The 20,407-nt window shown below is 37.7% G+C and overlaps 1 protein-coding gene across 5 annotated transcripts in view; it reads right to left on the bottom strand.

The window, feature by feature from the left end:
• Positions 1-20,407, bottom strand: part of GREB1 (growth regulating estrogen receptor binding 1) — a 96,505-nt gene that overhangs the window by 47,705 nt on the left and 28,393 nt on the right. For 4 of the 5 annotated variants that reach the window (XM_013172640.3, XM_013172634.3, XM_013172639.3 and 1 more), the window contains exons 2-4: positions 10,963-11,119; positions 3,784-3,903; positions 2,888-3,064 (exon numbers count right to left, since the gene is read on the bottom strand). In XM_013172640.3, the coding sequence (XP_013028094.2) occupies positions 2,888-3,064; positions 3,784-3,903; positions 10,963-11,119 (454 nt within the window). The remainder of the gene's footprint in view (positions 1-2,887; positions 3,065-3,783; positions 3,904-10,962; positions 11,120-20,407) is intronic. The other variant, XM_066994940.1, reaches the window with a different exon arrangement.

The raw sequence follows: 20,407 nt of genomic DNA, 5'->3' as shown, positions 1-20,407 counted from the left end.
ATTCCTTCAGGCTACGAAAGAACAAGAAACAGCTTCCTAAAGGCAAAACTTTAGTTTATTTTGCAGAGTAGTGAAACTTGGTGTGTAACTTGATTAATAGAAACATGCACAGTACATTCTCAGTCTCCTCAAATGCAGACAACTTTTTACTTAAGAAAAATATAGCCCTTTCCAGAAAACTGTTTTTTGTTTTGTTTTGTTTTTGTTTGTTTGCTTTTTTTTTTTTTCCCCTGTGGAATAATATATCAACTGTAAAACCAAAGAAACAAAACAACCTCAGTCTCCAACAGAAATGACTTTCAAATCATAAGCATAAATGCCTTGATTGGTGGGACAACTTATTAGCATAATCAATAAAATGGCTCATGCCCCAGAGTCATATTAACAGCCCCTAATGGGAACAAGACCATAAGTCAAAAGCTGGTCAGGAAACTACAGAGACATTTTGTTTTCTTCCGGAATTTTTGTACGTTCCACAGGCATCTTCGCAAACGTATGCAGGTGGACCATGAGAAATCAGGAAAATATTGGTTATTTCACTTGTGCCTTTCCCTGCAAATAAATTCTTTGGGGGAAAAAAAATGAACTACAACAACATACAACAACAAAGCCTACAATACTGAGTTATAACTGCCTTACAGAAACCAAGTATATTAAGAGAAAAAATAAGAAATTATGAAAGAATATGGTTCAAGGGTTACAAGTGATATGCCAGAATCACCAATAAGCCTTAGCGAAAGAGCAGGACATAGTAGGACATACTCTGACTCACAATGACATCTCATTTCAATTCTAAACAAATTAATTTCAATTTCCCTATAAATTCAGACATGCTTCAGGGACCGCTTTCTGGAAGGCTAAGATCTTTGAAGGCAGAATGGCCTAAAGCCAGAATACAAAAGTAAGCCTTCTTTCCTATCTTTTGAAACAAAGATAATAAAAGATAGTAAATAGACCTTCCACTCTTCATAGTAGGAGTCTATGAAAAGTTTTCATCTTAAAACTAGCACAATACAGAGGTGTAATCCTAATAGGCAGAGAGTTTAAAACAGTTGTCTTTTAGCTTACTACATGTCTCTAACTGAGACTCTTGATGTCTGCTTCTAATTTTATCTCCCCTGATTTGACTTGCATCAGTGTATGAAAATCAGAATCAAACAATCATTTCTACCAGATCTACTGGAGCCATGTAGTAGTACAATCGATTGTAGTAACAGTATGCTGTCCTCATGTCAATGAGATACATCATGTTTTTTCACCAGATTATAGAGACTGAAAACATTTTTTTTCCAACTTACAGGTCTTTGGATTACAGGTTCTTACAGATTTAAGCTTGTTATAGTATACACAAAAGTTATTACTAAAATTCTTTGCAAAAGATCGTGATTCACTGATGTCTAAATGTAAATCAGCCAAAAATAAGCATATAAATGGTTTCAGAAAACTAAAACAGTATTAAATAAGCAAGCTGAGATGCAAGTAATATAAAAACCTCTCAGTTATGTTCCTGTTGCCTTTTTCTGTTCTTGTTTAGCAAGCAATTAACAGATACACTACTTCCTCCCTGCTAACAGCCTAAGGAGCTTAAGCTGTTAATAGTGCTAGCACTGAATGACTTGAGTGGTACAACATTCCTGTCTTTATCTTTAAAATGACAACACGTGGGTGATTTATAATCCTCTTAATTCTTTTACAATCACTGTTCAAATGTACTGTGACCAACACAACTCTGCAAGATCACATGAGGAAAGAAATCACTGTACATAGAATTACATTATCCACCTTCACACCGTGCTGCCATCACAAATGCCTTGAAGAGTGGCTCAGTCTGAGAAAACAACTGAGTTCACGGCATATCCCTCAGTGTTTGTGAGAGAAATTGGTTAAAGGAAATAAGGACAAATGGTTCCTTTTTGCTATTTAAAGCTCAGACTGGTACATAAATAAATGATGAGGCATTTTTGGTTAACTAAGAAAAATAATACTTAAGAACCCAGGAATACCTGACTGAAAAAAAGAGTTCTCCCTCAGGTTATATACAATTTGTCCCAATGTAAAAACTATTCCATTTTAATTACATCAGTATTTAGTTCATTTATTCACGTGACTGCAGATCACCCCAATTGTGTTGATTTGGATGAGGTTTAATAGCAATCAGAAGGGCTGTAACAAAAATAGGTAGAAGGACCTAGTTTATGTCAGAAGTTAGACAAATGGATGAAAGGCAAGAAAATTGTAAGTATCCTACTTTGTTTTTCTTTTCTTAAAATACTGTGTATTATAAGATTGAATTGAAACATGCAGTATTACCTGATTATACATAAAGGAAAAATTTCAACTTGTAACCATTTATGTTTACTGTGATAATAGCAAAAAGTCATGGGTTAGGATCCAGAAGCGATACTATTATTTATATGCAATGGAGAACATGATCCCTACCCTAAAGAGATGAATGGAAATTATCATAATTTTTTATAGTACAAACAATTGTCAAACTGTTTACATATATATAGTAGCCAAAAAGGTTCACTTTGACAGACCTACAGTCTGTCCAAGTATGTCAGTATTTGGAAAGCTAAAATCTACTAGTCCAGTGACCAGATGTGTAGTTTCAGCAACTAGGACATAAACTGTCTAGACTATGACTTAATTCTTGGACTAATGGATAGAAGGTGATGAAGCATTTCTAATGAACTGGCTTCCTCCGTATCTTTCTAAATAGAGCAAGCATAGCCAGCTCTGAGTTGTTATCTTGTTGAGCATCACCACCGAGAGTTACTATACAAATGGAACAGAAATAAGATCTGCTGAACTCACTCTACAAAAAAGACTAGCAATTAATTGCAGACCACAGAAGCATCCACTTACTTCAACCACAGACACTTACCCAACAGGGCATTGCGCCCATTGTCATCTGGCAGGAATCTTTTATCCACAGCACACACTAAAAGGTGATCAGGTAAATTTGGTGACTTCGCACCAACAAGTAAAAACCCTGATGGCACCTCGATATGTTCATTGGAAATTGAAACCAGTCTCAAATCTTTACCAGCCTGGCAGAAACCTAGAAAAAATCAATTTAATGTATTTTAAACTGACAAGATTTTTTTGTTGTTTAATACACACAGTTGTCTTTATTAAAGAGCTTCCAATATTTTTTATGAAAAGCAGAGTTGTATCCTCCGAGGTGAATGGCAAACTAAGAGACAGTTTTCTTCCCTGCCTTTTGGTCAGCCATAACCAAATACTATGAGGACAATAAAAAACAAATCTGAAAATCCACATTTTCATGATGATGTTGCACATCATATTTATGGGACTAATGTTATCATAACTTTGGTCATACATTCAAAAATGCAGATAATAGTTCTTTATATCTAGTGAAATTTACTGGTTTTCAGAATATTTTTTTTACAGCAACATTGAACGAGGTACATTTTAAGTAGGAAAAAGTGATGATAAAGCCTAAAAATTGCCACACTCATTTTAGCAAATGTCATGCCAGCAAACTGAACCTTGCCTAACAGAACAGAAATTCTGTCCTCGTGCCAGGTATTTTAACACAAATGCTTATCTGACACACTTTGTAAGAGCTTGCAAAAATGTAAAAGCAACCAGGAACAATACAGATTTGTCTAGCAGATAATGAACACTGACATTTTTAGGATTTCTACACCATATAAATGATCTCATTATAATGAGTTACAGGGGAAAGAGTCCCAATCCTACCCTTTTCAATAGGGCAAAAAGGCCTTCAGATAGCATGTTTAGTGTATTTCTTACCATCAGTAGTGCAACATCCTTCTGGAGGAGGCTTCATCTGGTAAGAAACAGGACTACTTGATTCTGAGCCTTCCTCCTCCTCCTCTTCTTCCTCTTCCTCATTATCTGCTCTGCTGCCTGCTACAAATTATAATAGCATATATGACTTAGAAAACAGAAAATGCTGGCAGCAAACCAGTGAATGGACAAGGTGACCCAGTTACAGAAAAGCGTTAGAGAAAATTGGATTCTCTCCTTTTGACAATGACTTCACCGTTGCCAGCTCTTAAGATATTTGTTGTTTGCTTAAAGCTCCAACTTGCAGTCTTATGCTTACAATAGAAAAACTTTGATTAAAAAAAAAAAAAAAAAAAAAGAAAGAAGAGAAAAAAGTCTTTTAGCCCTTGTTAAAAAAAAAAAAAAAAGTTCAAAAACACAACTCCAGTGCAGCTAAGTAAAAATAAAACTAGGGACAAATAAAAAGTAAAAATAAATAAATAAATAAATAAAAAATAAAAAAAGGATAAAGTAAAAGTGGCTTTTTTTTAAGCTAACCTCATGATTCTTGGAGTTCTAATTCCTGGTGCTTTAGCTCTTGTTGATCACAACATTGTAACTGTATCCTCTGTTTATAACATTAACAGCCAATATAAACCCAAATTCATTACTTCTTAGCACTTTTGAACATCCTGGCTACAGTCCAACTAGAGATTTTATTAATGAGGTACTGACCATGTCCTTGATGACCATGTCCTTGATGAAGAAACAGTTCCTGCTTAAAACTAGGTTCACCACAGATGATGTCAAGATAAGAATGCCTAATTCTCAGGCAGTCTGTCTCCTACCAGAATCCAGAGCTCTGAGTAAAGCACTGTCACTCCCTGTACAATGTCAAGGAAAGGCAGATGTCTAGGAAGACAATACACAGTGGTCTGTGCATGGACTGCACCATTCTAGGAGTTTCTTACTGAATGCTAAGGAAAAGAATAAATCATTTAGGATTCTTTTTAAGGGACTTTCATGTGTTTTCTCTCCAGATTCTCTGCTGTATACCACTCTTCTGGTGTTCTGGTCACTTAAGTCAGCAATTTTACTTGATAGCTTTCTTGTTAAGAGAATTTACCTGCATAGTCTTAGTGTATGTTTCAGCCTTTCAGCTAGACAGTGCTTCTCTCCCTCTCTCTATCCATGGGACAATCGTTTTCCATGCATAATGCAACACCTCCAGCAAAACACACTGAGCAATGACTCCATCCCCTCTTGTGACTAGGACATGCTGATGGCAAATGGGAAAAAGGTGGCAAGCAGAGGAGTGCAGCTAAATGGTCAATGGGGAGAACACTTCTGCGGACAGGACTTCGGAAAATGTCAGACTGGATCCAGCCTTACATAAGACAGAGGTAGGGAAAAAGTGCTATATGAATCCATTGGGGCTTATGTCTTGTTTTACAGCTTTTTGGCTTAGATAGAGACCTGCCTGCAATGCAAAGAGATTTCACTGGCAAAATTTGGTGGTGAAGGTCTGCAGGTATTTGAGGATCAGACAGAAGCTGAATATGCTGGCTGGACTTGGCAGGTAGAATAGCAATTAGGGTCCTACAATCTTCAGATGATCCAGCTTTTAGTCTTTAAATAGAACAACACCAAAGCTTGCTGCAATCATCCTCCAGAGCTCAATGCCAACTGGACACACTCTCTTTGTTTCGACTGACTTTTTGGATCAGACACTCAGAATCCCACAGAATATTCAAGGACTTTTTTTTCCTATGACACTCCTCAGAATGTTTTTTTCTTCTATAGAGAAAGGATTGTAGAACTGGCTAAACAAATACTACAGAATAAATCAGAATTAGGGAGGGTGCTGAAGAAAGTAAATCTGGGGTTTGAAAGTTTGTTTTTAAATTTTTAAACATTTTTTAAACTTACATCCCGATCTAAAAGAGGATTTGAAAGGTATGTTTACTTTTAAATATCTAAACATCAAGCTTGAGTGCTGGTATGCACAGATAACGACAGAATTTTAAACACTACTGTTTAAGGGTGTAGTCCAAAGATAAAAGTGCTGAAAGTGGACAAAGAGAAAAGTGAAGCTCTCCATCTTTGCTATTTAAGACAGGGGTAAGTTATGTGTTATGACTTAACATTGACTAACATCCAGATGCAATGAAAAAGGGGTGAATCTGGCTCTCCTCTCTTTTCCTGCACTACCAGCCATGAAGTTCCTTCTTTCCTCTTTGTGCCAGCACTGACACTTAGTGGAGCCTGTGAGGAGCCATCCCAGCTCGCTAACCCAGAAAGCTAACCAAGCAAACAATGGCTTTTGAAAAATGAACTTTTTCAACAAATGAACACCAAAAATGGCTTTTGAAAAAACTGAACTTTTTTTTTTTTTTTAATTGGGTTTATGTATTAAGTATTTATGTATAAGTGCAAGATCCAAGAAATGCCAAAGCTGAAGCAGGGTATGGGATTTCCCCCTTTGGCCAGTGGTAAGCTGTTAGGTTTGCTCAGCCGTAACAGGTAATTTCACTTAAAAAAAAATAAAAAATAAAAAAATAAAAAAAAAAAGAGAGACAAGAAAGAAATAGAAGTGGAAACTAAGGAAGAGGAGAGCTGCAGCACTTTCAAGACAAAAATGAAAAGAATACAAGAGTATGTATGTACTATTAATACACAAGAGTGAACTGCTGTCACCTGTATTGAGCATCATTTGGATTTCTGCTGCTTGTTTTAAAAAAGATCTACACCTTCTGTCTCCCTTTTAAAGCAATACCCCTCCAAGGACCTCTCTATTTTTATATTTCTGTTCCATGTCTTCTTTTTTTAAACAATTCCTAAAGAACACAGTCAAGCACTCAAAACCAGAGATAATATGATGGCAGAAGTAGACTCACAACCATTGTTCTTCTGTTGTATGTTACAGAATGAAGCAGCCAGCTGATCTAACTTGTTATAACTCCATTAACCAACAAGTTTGTGAAGAGTATGTCCATATTTTATTGAATTTAGATTTATTAATAGATACCATAAACACAATTGTTTTCTTTATTCTTCTCAGTTTCTTTAAAGAATTCTTTTCAGTTCTCATGCAAATTGATTAGATCTTTACACTTATACAGTTCTGGTACCTTAATTAAAAAAAAAAAAAAATCATATGGAAAATTCTTCTGCCCAAGTGGAGGTCAGTAACAAGTGGCTTTCCTCAGGGGTCAGTGTTGGGACAGGCGCTGTTTAACATCTCTGTTGGTAACATGGAGAGTGGGATGGAGTGCACCCTTAGCAAGTCTGCCAGTGACACCAAGCTGTGTGGAGCGGTCGACATGTTGGAGGGAAGGCATGGCATCCAGAGGGACCTGGACAGGTGTGAGAGGTGGGCCTGTGAGAACCTCATGAAGTTCAATAAGGCCAAGTGCAAGGTCCTGCACGTGGGTTGGGGCAATCTCAAGCACAAGTACAGGCTGGGTGGAGAATAGATTGAGAGCAGCCCTGAGGAGAAGAACCTGGGGGTGTTGGTTGATAAGAAGCTCGACATGAGCCAGCAGTGTGCACTTGCAGCCCAAAAAGCCAGCTGTATCCTGGGCTGCATCAAAAGAAGCGTGGCCAGCAGGGCAATAGGGTGATTCTCCCCTTCTGCTCTGCTCTCATGAGACCCCACCTGGAGCCCTGCATTCAGCTCTTAGGCTCCCAGCACACGAAGGACATGGGCATATTAGAATGAGTCCAGAGGAGGGCCACAAGGATGATCAGGGTGCTGGAGCACCTCTCCTATGAAGAGAGGCTGAGGCAGCTTGGCTTGTTCGGCCTGGAGGAGAGAAGGTTCTAGGGAGACCTTACAGCAGCCTTCCAGTACCTAAAGGGTACCTGCAGGAAAGCTGGGTAGGGACTCTTTGTCAGGGGTGCATAGTGATAGAACAAGGGGTAATGGCTTTAAACTAAAAGAGGGGAGATTTAGATTAGATATAAGGAAGGAATTTACTCTGAGGGTGGTGAGGCACTGGCACAGGTTGCCCAGAGAAGCTGTGGATGCCCCATCCCTGGAGGTGCTGGATGGGGCCAGGTTGGATGGGGTTTCGAGCAACCTGGTCTGGTGGGAGGTGTCCCTGCCCATGGCAGGGGGTTGGAATTTGATGATCTTTGGTCCTTTCCAACCCAAACCATTCTATGATTCTATGATGTCAGAAGGCTGGAGTAAAAAAAGATAACGAGAGGAGAACAAAAGCTTATGTATAAGGATAGATCTCTGCTTCATTTGCATCCTGGTCCTCAGAGTACAGGGATTCGTGTAGTTAGAAGTGGAAATTTCTGTTTATTGTGAAGCTGGAGTATAGGATGCCACATTGCAGACCTCTCCCACCTGAGGAACAACCTTGGAAAAACGCTGTTTCAGGTCCCTTCAGAGTCCCATTCACAGTTCCCTTTGTCTGAAACTTCTATGAAATAAATGTTCTCTGTCAAACTGTTGTGGGACTTTTAATTAATTACAGTTCAATTCTGTTGCCATTAACTGCAAAGAAAACAGAATCAGCCCCTCGTGATCTAAAAAGTTGTCTGAAAGAAAGGAGTTACAGAAGTGTGAAATCGCACTTTTGTTCCTGAACAATGCGTCTGCTCCTGTAGCATCGTTCCCAACTGATGTCAAAATCTATTTTGTGACATCACAGTTGGTTGCCATGGAAATGTTTATGAAATCCTCTTAGAAGGATTTGATAGAAGGATCACTTTGCGTAACGAAAAAGCAGCATAAATATTTAAACCTCACCACCTCAGAGTAAATTCCTTCCTTATATCTAATTTTTAAATTTATTTAAATTAAATTTATTTTGCCCAGTCAGCATGGGTTTATGAAAGGCAGGTCCTGCTTGATGAACCTGATCTCCTTCTATGACAAAGTAACACGCTTAGTGGATGAGGGAAAGGCTGTGGATGTGATCTACCTTGATTTCAGTAAGGCATTTGACACCGTTTCCCACAACATTCTCCTCAAGAAACTGGTTGCTCATGGCTTGGACTGGCGTACGCTTTGTTGGGTTAAAAACTGGCTGGATAGCCGGGCCCAAAGAGTTGTGGTGAATGGAGTCAAATCCAGTTGGAGGCCGGTTACTAGTGGAGTCCCCCAGGGCTCGGTACTGGGGCCAGTCCTCTTTAATATCTTTATCGATGATCTGGATGAGGGGATCGAGTGCACCCTCAGTAAGTTTGCAGATGACACCAAGTTAGGTGTCGATCTGCTCGAGGGTAGGAAGGCTCTGCAGGAGGATCTGGATAGGCTGGAGCGATGGGCTGAGGCCAACTGTATGAAGTTCAACAAGGCCAAGTGCCGGGTCCTGCACCTGGGGCGCAACAACCCCAAGCAGAGCTACAGGCTGGGAGATGAGTGGTTGGAAAGCTGCCTGGCAGAGAAGGACCTGGGGGTACTGGTTGATAGGCAGCTGAATATGAGGCAGCAGTGTGCTCAGGTGGCCAAGAAGGCCAACAGCATCCTGGCTTGTATAAGAAGCAGTGTGGCCAGCAGGTCTAGGGAGGTGATTGTCCCCCTGTACTCAGCCCTGGTGAGGCCGCACCTCGAGTACTGTGTTCAGTTTTGGGCCCCTCGCTACAAGAAGGACATGGAGGTGCTCGAGCACGTCCAGAGAAGGGCAAAGAAGCCCTTTGTTGAGGGGTTTGTGAGGGGTCTGTGAGGGATCGGTGAGGGGTCTGGAGAACAAGTCTTATGAGGAGCAGCTGAGGGAGCTGGGATTGTTCAGCCTGGAGAAGAGGAGGCTCAGGGGCGACCTTATCGCACTCTATAGATACCTTAAAGGAGGCTGTAGCGAGGTGGAGGTTGGTCTATTCTCCCACGTGCCTGGTGACAGGACGAGGGGGAATGGGCTAAAGTTACGCCAGGAGAGGTTTAAGTTGGATAATAGGAAGAACTTCTTTACTGAAAGGGTTGTTAGGCATTGGAATGGGCTGCCCAGGGAAGTGGTTGAGTCACCATCCCTGGAGGTCTTTAAGAGATGTTTAGATGTTGAGCTTAGTGATATGGTTTAGTGAAGGACTTGTTAGTATTAGATCAGAGGTTGGACTAGGTGATCTTAGAGGTCTCTTCCAACCTAGACAATTCTGTGATTCTGTAAACAATGAATGTATATCATGTGTATGTCCTATGCTAGCAAAAAAAAAAAAAAAAAAAAAGAAATGATTAATGATGTGTGAGTGGTGAGCAGTCATTTCTTTAAGGAATATTTTCTCAGCAGTTACAATGATGTAACAGTAAAGGGTTTAATACCCGCAAAGTACTTTTTTTTTTGATTACCATTTCTTTTTGTTTGTTTTGTTTTCTGTTAGTGTGGATTGTTAACCATTATGTGTTCTGCATTACATATATTTCTAAGCTATCTTTTGCAAGTTATGACAGCATAAGTACCTGGTCAAAAGAAATGAAACACCACCCTGGTGACAGAAAAGGATAAATAATAAAATTATTAAACATAACCTTGCACAAGCATGCCAGAGTTCTGCACACACCAGTAAACTCACTGCAAACCTCTAGACTACACATATTAGAGCACACCAAAGTACCAAATTGTATCATGAGTTTGCTTGCCAGAGCTACATAGTTTGTCTAAATCAGATTACTTCAAAGAAAAAAAGACCAAACAAAGGAAAATCAGAAAAAGACATCTCTAAAAACACATTAAAAGTCCCATATATACTAACTGGAGCTAACATATCCTAAGTTTGTACCTTTACAACAACAGAATAACTAAAAATATCATGCCCAAAGTAGTCATAAACCTTCTTTATAATCAGCTAAAAATACTTCTGTTACATTTATTAATAAAAATTACTCTTACTATATCTCATTTATAAATCTGTCACGTATTTACCATCATTTACTGTATAATTTTCAGCAGTGTATGATAAATTATAGGATGACAGATCTGTGTTCCAAATTTCCAAATATTTCTCAAACAATTAAAGGTACGATTCATAGTAAATCTGAGTAAGCAGATGACTTAATTTTGTCAAAATAAAAGACAATGCATTTTATATTTTTAATCAAATTCTAATATATTTATATTCATTTTTAGATCATAAAATATCCAAACAAAACCTTTCAATACCTCTGTTTTTCTGTGTTCTAATTCGGAATGTTTGTGCTGATCCTTGGGAGAGAAAACAGCAGAATTGTCTTTGAGCAGAAACACATATTCCTACCTTCCAGTGATGACAATTGCTGTTCAGCTTCCAGATACAACTGAGAAAAGATTGGTCTGGGAACTAAGTTGTTTGAGCGCAGAGAAGCCTCGATAGAATTATGCAATACTTCTTCAAACCTTGTTGTCTTGAGCTGACCAGCATAAGAATTTCCCATCTTCTCAAAAAAAAAAAAAAAGACAAAAAAGAAACAAACAAAAAATAGATTTCAATTTTAGTACTCAAAACTCAAGCACTGCACGTTGATGTCAGACTACACCATTTCTCATGAAAGAGAGAAGCTTCACTGCCCACAAAGAAAGGCAAAGGAAAAGAACATTGACTGCCGCAGTCACTGTGCTGATCCTGGTAGTAAATTACAGGAAGTTATCTAAAAGTAACAGCTTTCTGTAATTCAGCAGAAAGGCAGCAAACTTTGACACCTACAAGCCTGATTCTAGTAATTCCTTCATTTATATTGCAATTGAGGAGATGCATTTTCAACAGTCAGCAATCTCACCTGTAAAACAACCTCTCTGTTTTGCATGATTTGATCAGAATAAATTGTAAAGGATTTGGGGAATAGCGCAGTTCTGTGTATTTATCTTTGCATAGCCCATCACACCTGAAAACTCACGGCTAAAGCAGTTCAACATATATTTTGTTCATCTTGGAAGTAACATAGCATTGCACTAACATATTGTGAAAGATAATGGCTTTTCCTCCTCACCTTAAGCAATATTTTTCCATGTAAACAAGCATATTTTTTAAGAGAGAGACACACCTATTATATTTTGCCTTTCATTATTAGGATTTTATTGTTAGTGAAACAGAATAATTTACTCGGACTGTCACTGAAGAGTCAGTCTATTCCAGCTGAATATCTCAGCATTTACTTCCCACGTACTTAACTGCCGCCTGCTTTCTACAGCGAATACAATGACCTGGTATAACCAAAAGCCATGCCAGCTTTCTTTTTCTATCACAAAGTAGCTCTTGCCCTGGGCCCCATGTCCTTTCCCTCCTCAAGTAACTGTGAATAGAAAGCATGAAACGCTTCCTGTTTGTGGCAGTAATTCCTAAAACACTGAACAGCCCCTCCTCAGCACTGGATACTGCTTGGGAAATGAGCTTGTTGGGAAGCATCCTGTAGGAATCAGGCAAGCAAAACTACTTTGAAATCACAGGCTGCTTTTGTCAGGAAGAGAAGCAACATACAAATTTGAAAGAAATAATATACAAATTTGATAGTTTGGATATATTTTTATGACTTTACAAAGCTTCTATACATATATAATTGTATCACTGTATACTTTTTTGTACCAATTTAATACTATATATATAACTATACATTATATGTATGGTGTTATCAGAAGCATAATGAGAATTATATAACAATGCAGACAGCGCTTATGAACATGATCTAGAAAAGGAGCAGGCATTACTGACAAAATAGGTTTATGTACACAAAAGCCAACTGAAAAATCTCAGTGTGCAGCACTGATGTATCCCCATTTGCTGAAGGGTACATGGGAAGCCACAGAGCACATTACCTAGGTTCAGTGCTAACATGGAAGCGATGCATCTCCTCTTCCAACACAAGCAGCTGACAATTCCCTCTGACGCCCCTAGTTTCAAATTTTCACTACTGCTTCACCTACACCAAGCACAGTTGAAGACAATGAGGAAAGTCTGACTTCAGTATTGTCCCTAAAAAGCTTTATCAGAGATTTATGCAACAAAACCCATGGTTAAGATCTAAAGTGAGTTATACTCAATAGTGTTTCCACACAAAGGCACTACATGATATTTAGTTCTAATTCTAATCCATCTTTCAAGCTCTATGTAATAAAGACAAATAATCAAGATACCTGACAGATTTCTATGTCATTCTTCTTTAAATCCTTCCCCTTATTATGAACTAAGATTTTCTCTTTTTAGGTTAGAGATATCTGGTTGGTCAAGGACCTGTCTGCACGTTTTCAGGGTCAGGTACAGTATGGTTCTATGTGACTGTTCATCACAGTCTTGAAATTCTAGACTAAAGAGAAATGAAAATGAATAAATATGCTCTCAGTATGGTTAACATCCAAAGCTACACTTTCAGGAATAGAAACAGCATTTAGATATCATGCATTCCACAGAGATCTTACATAGACTGCTTTATTTAAGCACAGAGCCACAGTAAGAAAAGATAATGTAAGATCCAAAGGATTTTTATACTTAAAAATAAACACACAGCTCTCAGATGATAACCAAAAGTTTGATTGTAGTTGCAGAGGCTTGCCTTACAAAGGGCTGGATTTTACCCATTCTCAACATGACTATGCAAAAAAACCTGCTTCACCTGATTTTCAAACTTATTTCTTAAAAAAGCTTCCTTAAAACACATAAAAAATAGGAAGTTTTTAAATTCATCCGGTGTAAGACACAATATTTTGAGACAACTCAAAAGCATTACTACATAAATATGCAAGCAGAACTGCTTTATGCAATACGGCATGGAGGCTTACTTGTTTTACTGATTACTGTCTGCATCTATTTGTGATGAATTAGAAAACACCATGACATTCCAGTTTATAAGCTTTATCCCATAGGTACAGACAGATATTATTCTGTACAGTTTATTAGATAGAGCATTTACTGGTATCTAACATACTTGCTTAGGATTTATAGAGACCACTAGTGGACATGCCAGAAAACCTATCTTTAAATTTGCAGATGACAGAAACCTGCATCTTGTTATCTGATGGGAAGTAACAGACAAGGAATCAATGAAGATTAAGCTATTTATGCAACGTACAGATCCTGAAATCCTTTGCAACATAATTAAGTTTATCTATGAAAAACAATGAAAAAAAAAAGTACTTTCTGGATTTGTACATGTGGTAAGTTCTTGCGTACCTTTTGGGATCTTACAATCATACTGTCAAATACAGTCATAAGTTCAGGAACGTACTGCAGAAGACACGAAAAATATTTTAGAGCCATTTTGCATCATCAAACACACACCACTGGAACCAGAAAATGCCCATTGCAGGAGATTTGCCAGCGTCAGCCTTTGCCATTCAGAATCCCAGTAATTCTCTCAGTTGTGGGAGAAAGAACTTCTGTGCAGCAAGCAAGGGAGAAGCTGTTTCTCACTAGCTCTGTGATGGTTGTCATCCCCTTTTCTTTAAAGCCGCCCAGACTGTGGTACCTGAATTGTAAATTGCTGACTCCGTGGCACCAGGAAGCAAAGGCTTTGAGTCCTATTCTCCTGCTTCAATGAGCTCAGCGTTCCCAGCCCAGATTTATGTCTCTCTTGGATAAAAGTGGGTGGCACAGGCTGAAGTTTCAAATGCATGTGAAATTCCAAGCCATGAACATAGATGGTGACATGATCTATTAAAAAAAATAAAAAAATCACGGTGCAACAGAAGGATAGCCCTCGACCCCATCTACTGATAAATCAAAGAGGACCTCCCTATCTCACAGTCAGTCTCCATGGAGAGCATGCAGAGAAAAATACTAGTCAATACAAAAGGAAAAAAAAGAAGGAAAGAAGACCTGGACCTGGAAAACCATGATAAAAAGAAGAAAAAGAAAAAAGAAAAAAAAAAAAAACACTCTGTGGAACATGGGTGCCTGAGAAACAAATGCAGATATAATTGAACTGGGTCAGGTCAGTATGTTAGAAACCCACACATAAATGCTGCCAAAGAACAGTGGCAAATCCAGACAGCTGAAAACGCTTGTAAAAGTACATTAGTCTAAAAATAAAAAGTAGAAGTATGTTTGTCTAAAGAGAACAGCTCTCAAATTGCAAGCAAGGAACTGTCAGGGTTCCCGTGGTAAACAGTGGTTACACAACTAGGGAAAACAGAGATCTGCTTAAGGTTCAATGTTTTTACCTGTCAAATACAGACTCAACTGGAAGTTCAACTGCAGCTGAAATAGCCAGGTTTTGAAGACATTCTGCTATGGCCTTGTACTCCAGTTGATGTGATTTAGAAAAGAAATTCCCCCTCAGCCACGAGGACAATACCTACATCAAGAGCCATGACAGTGACTGGTCATGTTAACACAGAGGACATGCAGTCCCATTCCCTAGCGTGGACGTGTTCGGAGAGAGATCTTTTGATTAGTGAAATGAAGACTAACACAGTCATGACTTCTCAGTTGCAGTTGTCTGTATTAAGGAGCGACAGGGTTTGTGAAGACTGAAGATCTAGCACAGCAACTCTGGACAGAATTTATCCTATACCTAGGGCAGAATGGGTATCACAGAATCAACGATTGGGATGGGTTGGAAGGGACCTCTGGAGGTATCCTGAGAAAAATGATGGACTTTAGAGCAGAGAAATTGATCCAACGCTTTGACAACTGTCATTGAAATAAGACTGTTAGAGAAAGTCTGGTTTTAACAGAAACTGAGAAAAGCAAATGTATGCAGGCTGTGTTAAGAAGTGTTTTTTTGGCAAAAAGATGCCAAGGGATCTAAGAGTGAAATTAGGAAGCCACGGTTAATCATTTAGTTGAGAGGTCTGAAGGGAAGAATAGGGGAATATATGCCCAGTTTTCAAGGGTGATGGCCAGATAAAAAATTCAGTCTTACATAGGACTTACAAATTATTACCAGAGGAAAAGTTTCACATTAAACTGCAACTTTTTGCATTCTAAAATTTCATTGACATTTCTATTTTATTAATTTTATGTGATGAGACATATTCTCTGATAGATAAAAAAAAAATAACATCATATATGGAGTACCAGTAGCTGAACCACTACTATTTAATTTTAAATTCAGAACACTATTAATTTCCTTTCTCAGGCAACATGAGAAAAAATCTGATATATTTTTAGCCATTTTAGATATTTGCATTACAGAAGCTGTTCATATCAGACCAAAGCAGTATAGCAATGGATACATTTTCCCATTTTGAGCATTGAGCATTCATACTTTATTAGTCTGTTTCTAAAGTAAGTTCTATTAAATCATTTTTTTTTATGGAAGAATGGTAAGATGTCTCCAAACCCATTATTATTCCAAAATCATTTGTCATTGCTATCACAAGAGGCAGTTCATAACTTGTATAAAATGAAGTTTTGTTTGTATAAATTATGGGTTTAAGTATCCAAAAAGTATTAATATTTGTCTGAGAGGAGAAAGTGTTGTTGACTGCAGCTGAACAATTTGATCACACTTCAGTATTGGAAAAGGTAGTTAGCATGATCCTTTTGCTCACTGAACGTGAGTCAGAACAATCTACTAACATGCAAAGTCCGTCAATATTTCTAAAGTTAGGTAAAGTCTCTAATAACTATCAAAAACCTGTATTAAAAGCAACAAGAAGAAATAAATCCTAGGGCAGGATTCTAGATGTAACTACAGAAAGAAGAGTAAATTTGGAGACACTGCAAAACTGACTCCCTCTGACAGTAATGATAAACAGTATAAGATATTTCTTATGGCTTCACTTCAGCCACAAGACTGAGTAATCATGGTCTATTTTTTTATTTCTGTGAAGCTGTCTGTAGTTATAGACAGTGCACTCTTAATCTTTGGATTTGGTTGAATAAATTATTTTTCATCTTCTGCATTAATGTTTGTCTCACATAAATTAACATTGTGTGTCAAATCTATTCCCACAGGTTATAACAAATTCTTAACGCAGGGAAACTAAACGAGCCTCTTACTGATTTTGACCCCCCACAAGACTCAGCAAGACACAGCAGAGTTCTTCCTTACTAAGAGTCATGGCTTGTTTTATGAGCAAGCAACAGAGAGGTTACCTCTTTAGAAATAAATAAAATAGATGGGCCACAGGACATTTTTTGTTTCTGAGGCCCAAAGGACATGTATATAATATAGGTGATGTCTTTACTAATACAATAAAACAAAGTTAGTCTATCCAAAATATCCTTTGTGAATGGTCACTGGCCCAACATGACTTCAGAAGTGTGCCTGGGAATGGTTTTAGAGAGTGCTGGCACTACAGGCATGCCAAGACACTAACAACAGAAAACTGGTTTCTAGCACACTGGAATTTCCCTGCAACTGTTCAATTTACCAATACAGTTGTAGCTACTATGGACAAGAACAAAGCAAAACTTATTCCCTTAGAAAACAGTCTGGTTGTTCATGTACCATGTAATTATCACTTGTAGAAGCAATATACAAAGTTTTTCATTTGTCATACGGGTGTAGTAAATAGGTGGACTATTGCCAATTTCTACAAAATATATTGGTTTCTGGAAGTCAAACCTCTTTCCACAAAATATTCTGCATGAACGACTTGGCAGTAAGAAATAGGAAAAAAAGAGCTCAGAAGACTGAGGTTTTTGATACAATAATGGACTGTGGGAAACATTTAACTACATTTCTTCATTTGAGAACACTTTCAGAGCAATGTTTTACTATTTCTATGTTTTTCATCAAAATCATAATGAAAAAAGTGTTCATTTTTTTTTGCTGATAGCCTTACCCATAAAGCTAAATTTTGAAACATCAAAAGTTGCTGAGAAATGAGATGATGATACTCTACTTAGCTGAACTCTATAGTGATAATCAGATTAATATCAATAGTCACTCATGGATCTGCAGATTGAAATCCACTCCTCCAGTGAAGTCATTTGTTCCATATCAATAAAGCTGACAAATCATTTCAAAGTCTCTAGCTAATAGTGTTTCATACGTGAATAAAGTTATGGGAGTTCAGCACACCACATTTGGCCATTACATTTTAAAGGCAACATTAAAGCCTTGACTTAAACCACAGATATCTTTGCCAGAATTTCCAGCTCATTTTCTGTTACCAGAGCTTAAAACTCATATATCTCCCATGGAATTTTATTAGAAATGCTGTGGGCAGACCAGATCAGATTAAACTTAATGGTTTCCTAATAATGCCACTTTGGAAAGCAGTTCATGATTAAAAACAGAGGCACTGATTAAGGTTGATGACAGGTCACAGAGAACATAACTCTACCATCTTTATGCAGCCAAAAATAATTCTGCTACTGTTTCCATAAAGAGAATATACTGAAAGAAGACTACTGCCCAGACCTCTATACCACTTTTTCTCTTTCTTCTGTTCTCACTTTTAATTTTTATCTGACATCTTATTTTGATTTGGAAAATTAGGCTGACCCCAGGCACAGGATTTCTCCTGCATTACCGGTGAGATGATTTCCTCCAATGACTCATGTTTCCAAGCAACAGGAGCTTGGAACAAGAGTGCTGACTGAAAGGTGCCAAGCTTTCAAGTGCACTAGGAAGAGTGGGAAGAAGTCACCAAGCTTTTTGGCAACTTTTCCTCCCAAGCCAAATTGCTCCTATGAATCACTGAAATCAGTTCCCTCAATCAGTTCAGAAGTAAATAATAAGGAGATGTCTTTATTATCAGATCTCTGCAAAGACTAATAGTTACCTCTGCAATGAAATCAAAAGCATGTATTTTCCCCATCTATTGAAAAATCAAGCCCAATTTGTTAACTGCCCTTTGTGCATTCAGGAAAACAAAAAAACAACAACAAAAAAAACAAACATACTGATCTATATCAATAGGTATGAAAACAGATTGGGACAAATCAGAGGTAAGCAGTCTCAGTAAAAGCACTATTAGAAAGCTGTTGCTTCCTTCTTTCTTCTTTGGGCAGAGAAAAAAATCCAACTATTTAATGAACCACCCTTAATACAAAATTATTTCGCTTTCATTTTGGCCATTGGAAAGACAAGAATTTCAGCTAAAAACAAGTATTTTCTTATTTTTGCTGAAAATTTTCAACTGCATACCAACATTCATTATTTTGAAGAGAAAGTTTCCATTTTTCAATTAAAATCCTATAATTCATGCAGGGAATACTATCAAAAAATCACACACAAATATTTTCTACAGACAAAGGAAAAGAAGAATATCCAGACTATGTCTTCAAGAAAACCCAAAATATATTTTTAAACTTCGTATACAAATTCAACTTTACTTTGAACCAAAAAATAAAGCTCCAGTAAACACAGAGCACTCTAACTTGCCATAAACCCATTAAAATATACAGCTATGCATTAGGCTTGGAGATCCGGACTCAGGCATGTTGGCAATTTAGTGAGAAGGAATCTAAATTGTGACAGCTTACATTGTAGCTTTCTGGGGAAACAGAAAACTCCAATTACAACCAAATTCCTTTAATTATTTAAGGATGAAAGGTTGTTTTGATTTTAAGATGTAGTTTAATCTTCCTTTACGAGTAGAGAAAACTTAAACATTCTTCACCCTAGAAACTTCTATGCCTACTGTCAAACCTGAGTTGAATTTTTCTGAGAAATTTAAAATAATGATTTGTTTAAAAATGGCAACCTATCTACCTTAGCTTATCTTACCAAAGAAGAAAAAATGCCAAACAAAGTTCAAACTGGTTGTACTAGAGTCCTTGGTGGAAAGTCATACATCAGATTACTAATCTAATTTAAAGAGAATCATAATCATCATAATTGTGACTGATGCTTGATAAACATCTATAACTGGGAAAAAAAAAAAAAAGAATAAATCTTAATTAGACTTTTTACAGATGACAGAACATCTATTATTAACTTGTTTGTTAACTGTGACTTTCACTGGAAATCTATTTTCAGGCAAAATGTTCACATCAATTTTCATTTTCTTGCTTTTTTGATTTAAGGTGAACCCTCTTTTCATAGACAATCATACATGTCACTCCTTAATATCCTGACAACTGGACTAATTCATTAAAAGTAAACATGGAGCTAGGTGATAGTCCAGTGCTGTAATCATCGTGCAGACTAAGCCTAATATATCATATGGCTATAAATACATTTAGGCAATGGCACTTCATCCTGTAAATACTTCCACATTCTTCTCTGCAGGAAACAATGCATTCTGATGCAGATTTCTTTGATTTTCCTACAGGATCTCATAAACTTTGCAGGTGTTACTGGAGGGAAAATCCCTTATCAGCGGCCTCCAGTGTAGCTCGACTGATATGCCTCACTATTTCTACAGCACAGAACCCTGACCCTACTGTTGGTCAGGCAGCTCTGCTTTGGCTCCCCTTCGGCTTTTGTGTGTTGCTTTGATCAGCTCCTGGCTCTGGATGAAAGCAATTCTTTTAGAGACCACCTTCAAACTCTCTTAAAAAAAGAAAAAAAAAAAAAAAGAAAAAAGAAAAAAAAAAGAATTACATACATAAAACCAATTGAGCTTGTTAAGCAGCAGGAAGAAGCCAAGTAGAGGGAGGAGAAAGGGAGGGAAGGAGGTGCCACAAATCAGTGCTAGGAAACGATGATCAAAGTGGCAAGTGGAAAATTAGTAAAAAACGTTCCCTAAGTTGTACAGGTCTAGGTCATCCCCTTTCCCAGCTCTGTCAGTGCAAACTTTCTCAATGTTACCCAGGACAGAGATAAAACTCTACAAGAATTGTCTCACACATGTGCTCTGTACCTTTGAGTGTAGCAGCACTTGAGGTCTTA

The sequence above is a fragment of the Anser cygnoides genome, chromosome 3, assembly GCF_040182565.1.
Source record: "Anser cygnoides isolate HZ-2024a breed goose chromosome 3, Taihu_goose_T2T_genome, whole genome shotgun sequence".
In the NCBI taxonomy this organism is placed as follows: Eukaryota; Metazoa; Chordata; class Aves; order Anseriformes; family Anatidae; genus Anser; species Anser cygnoides.
Note: the sequence above shows the minus strand (reverse complement) of the source record. Positions and strands in the feature narration are given on the sequence as shown.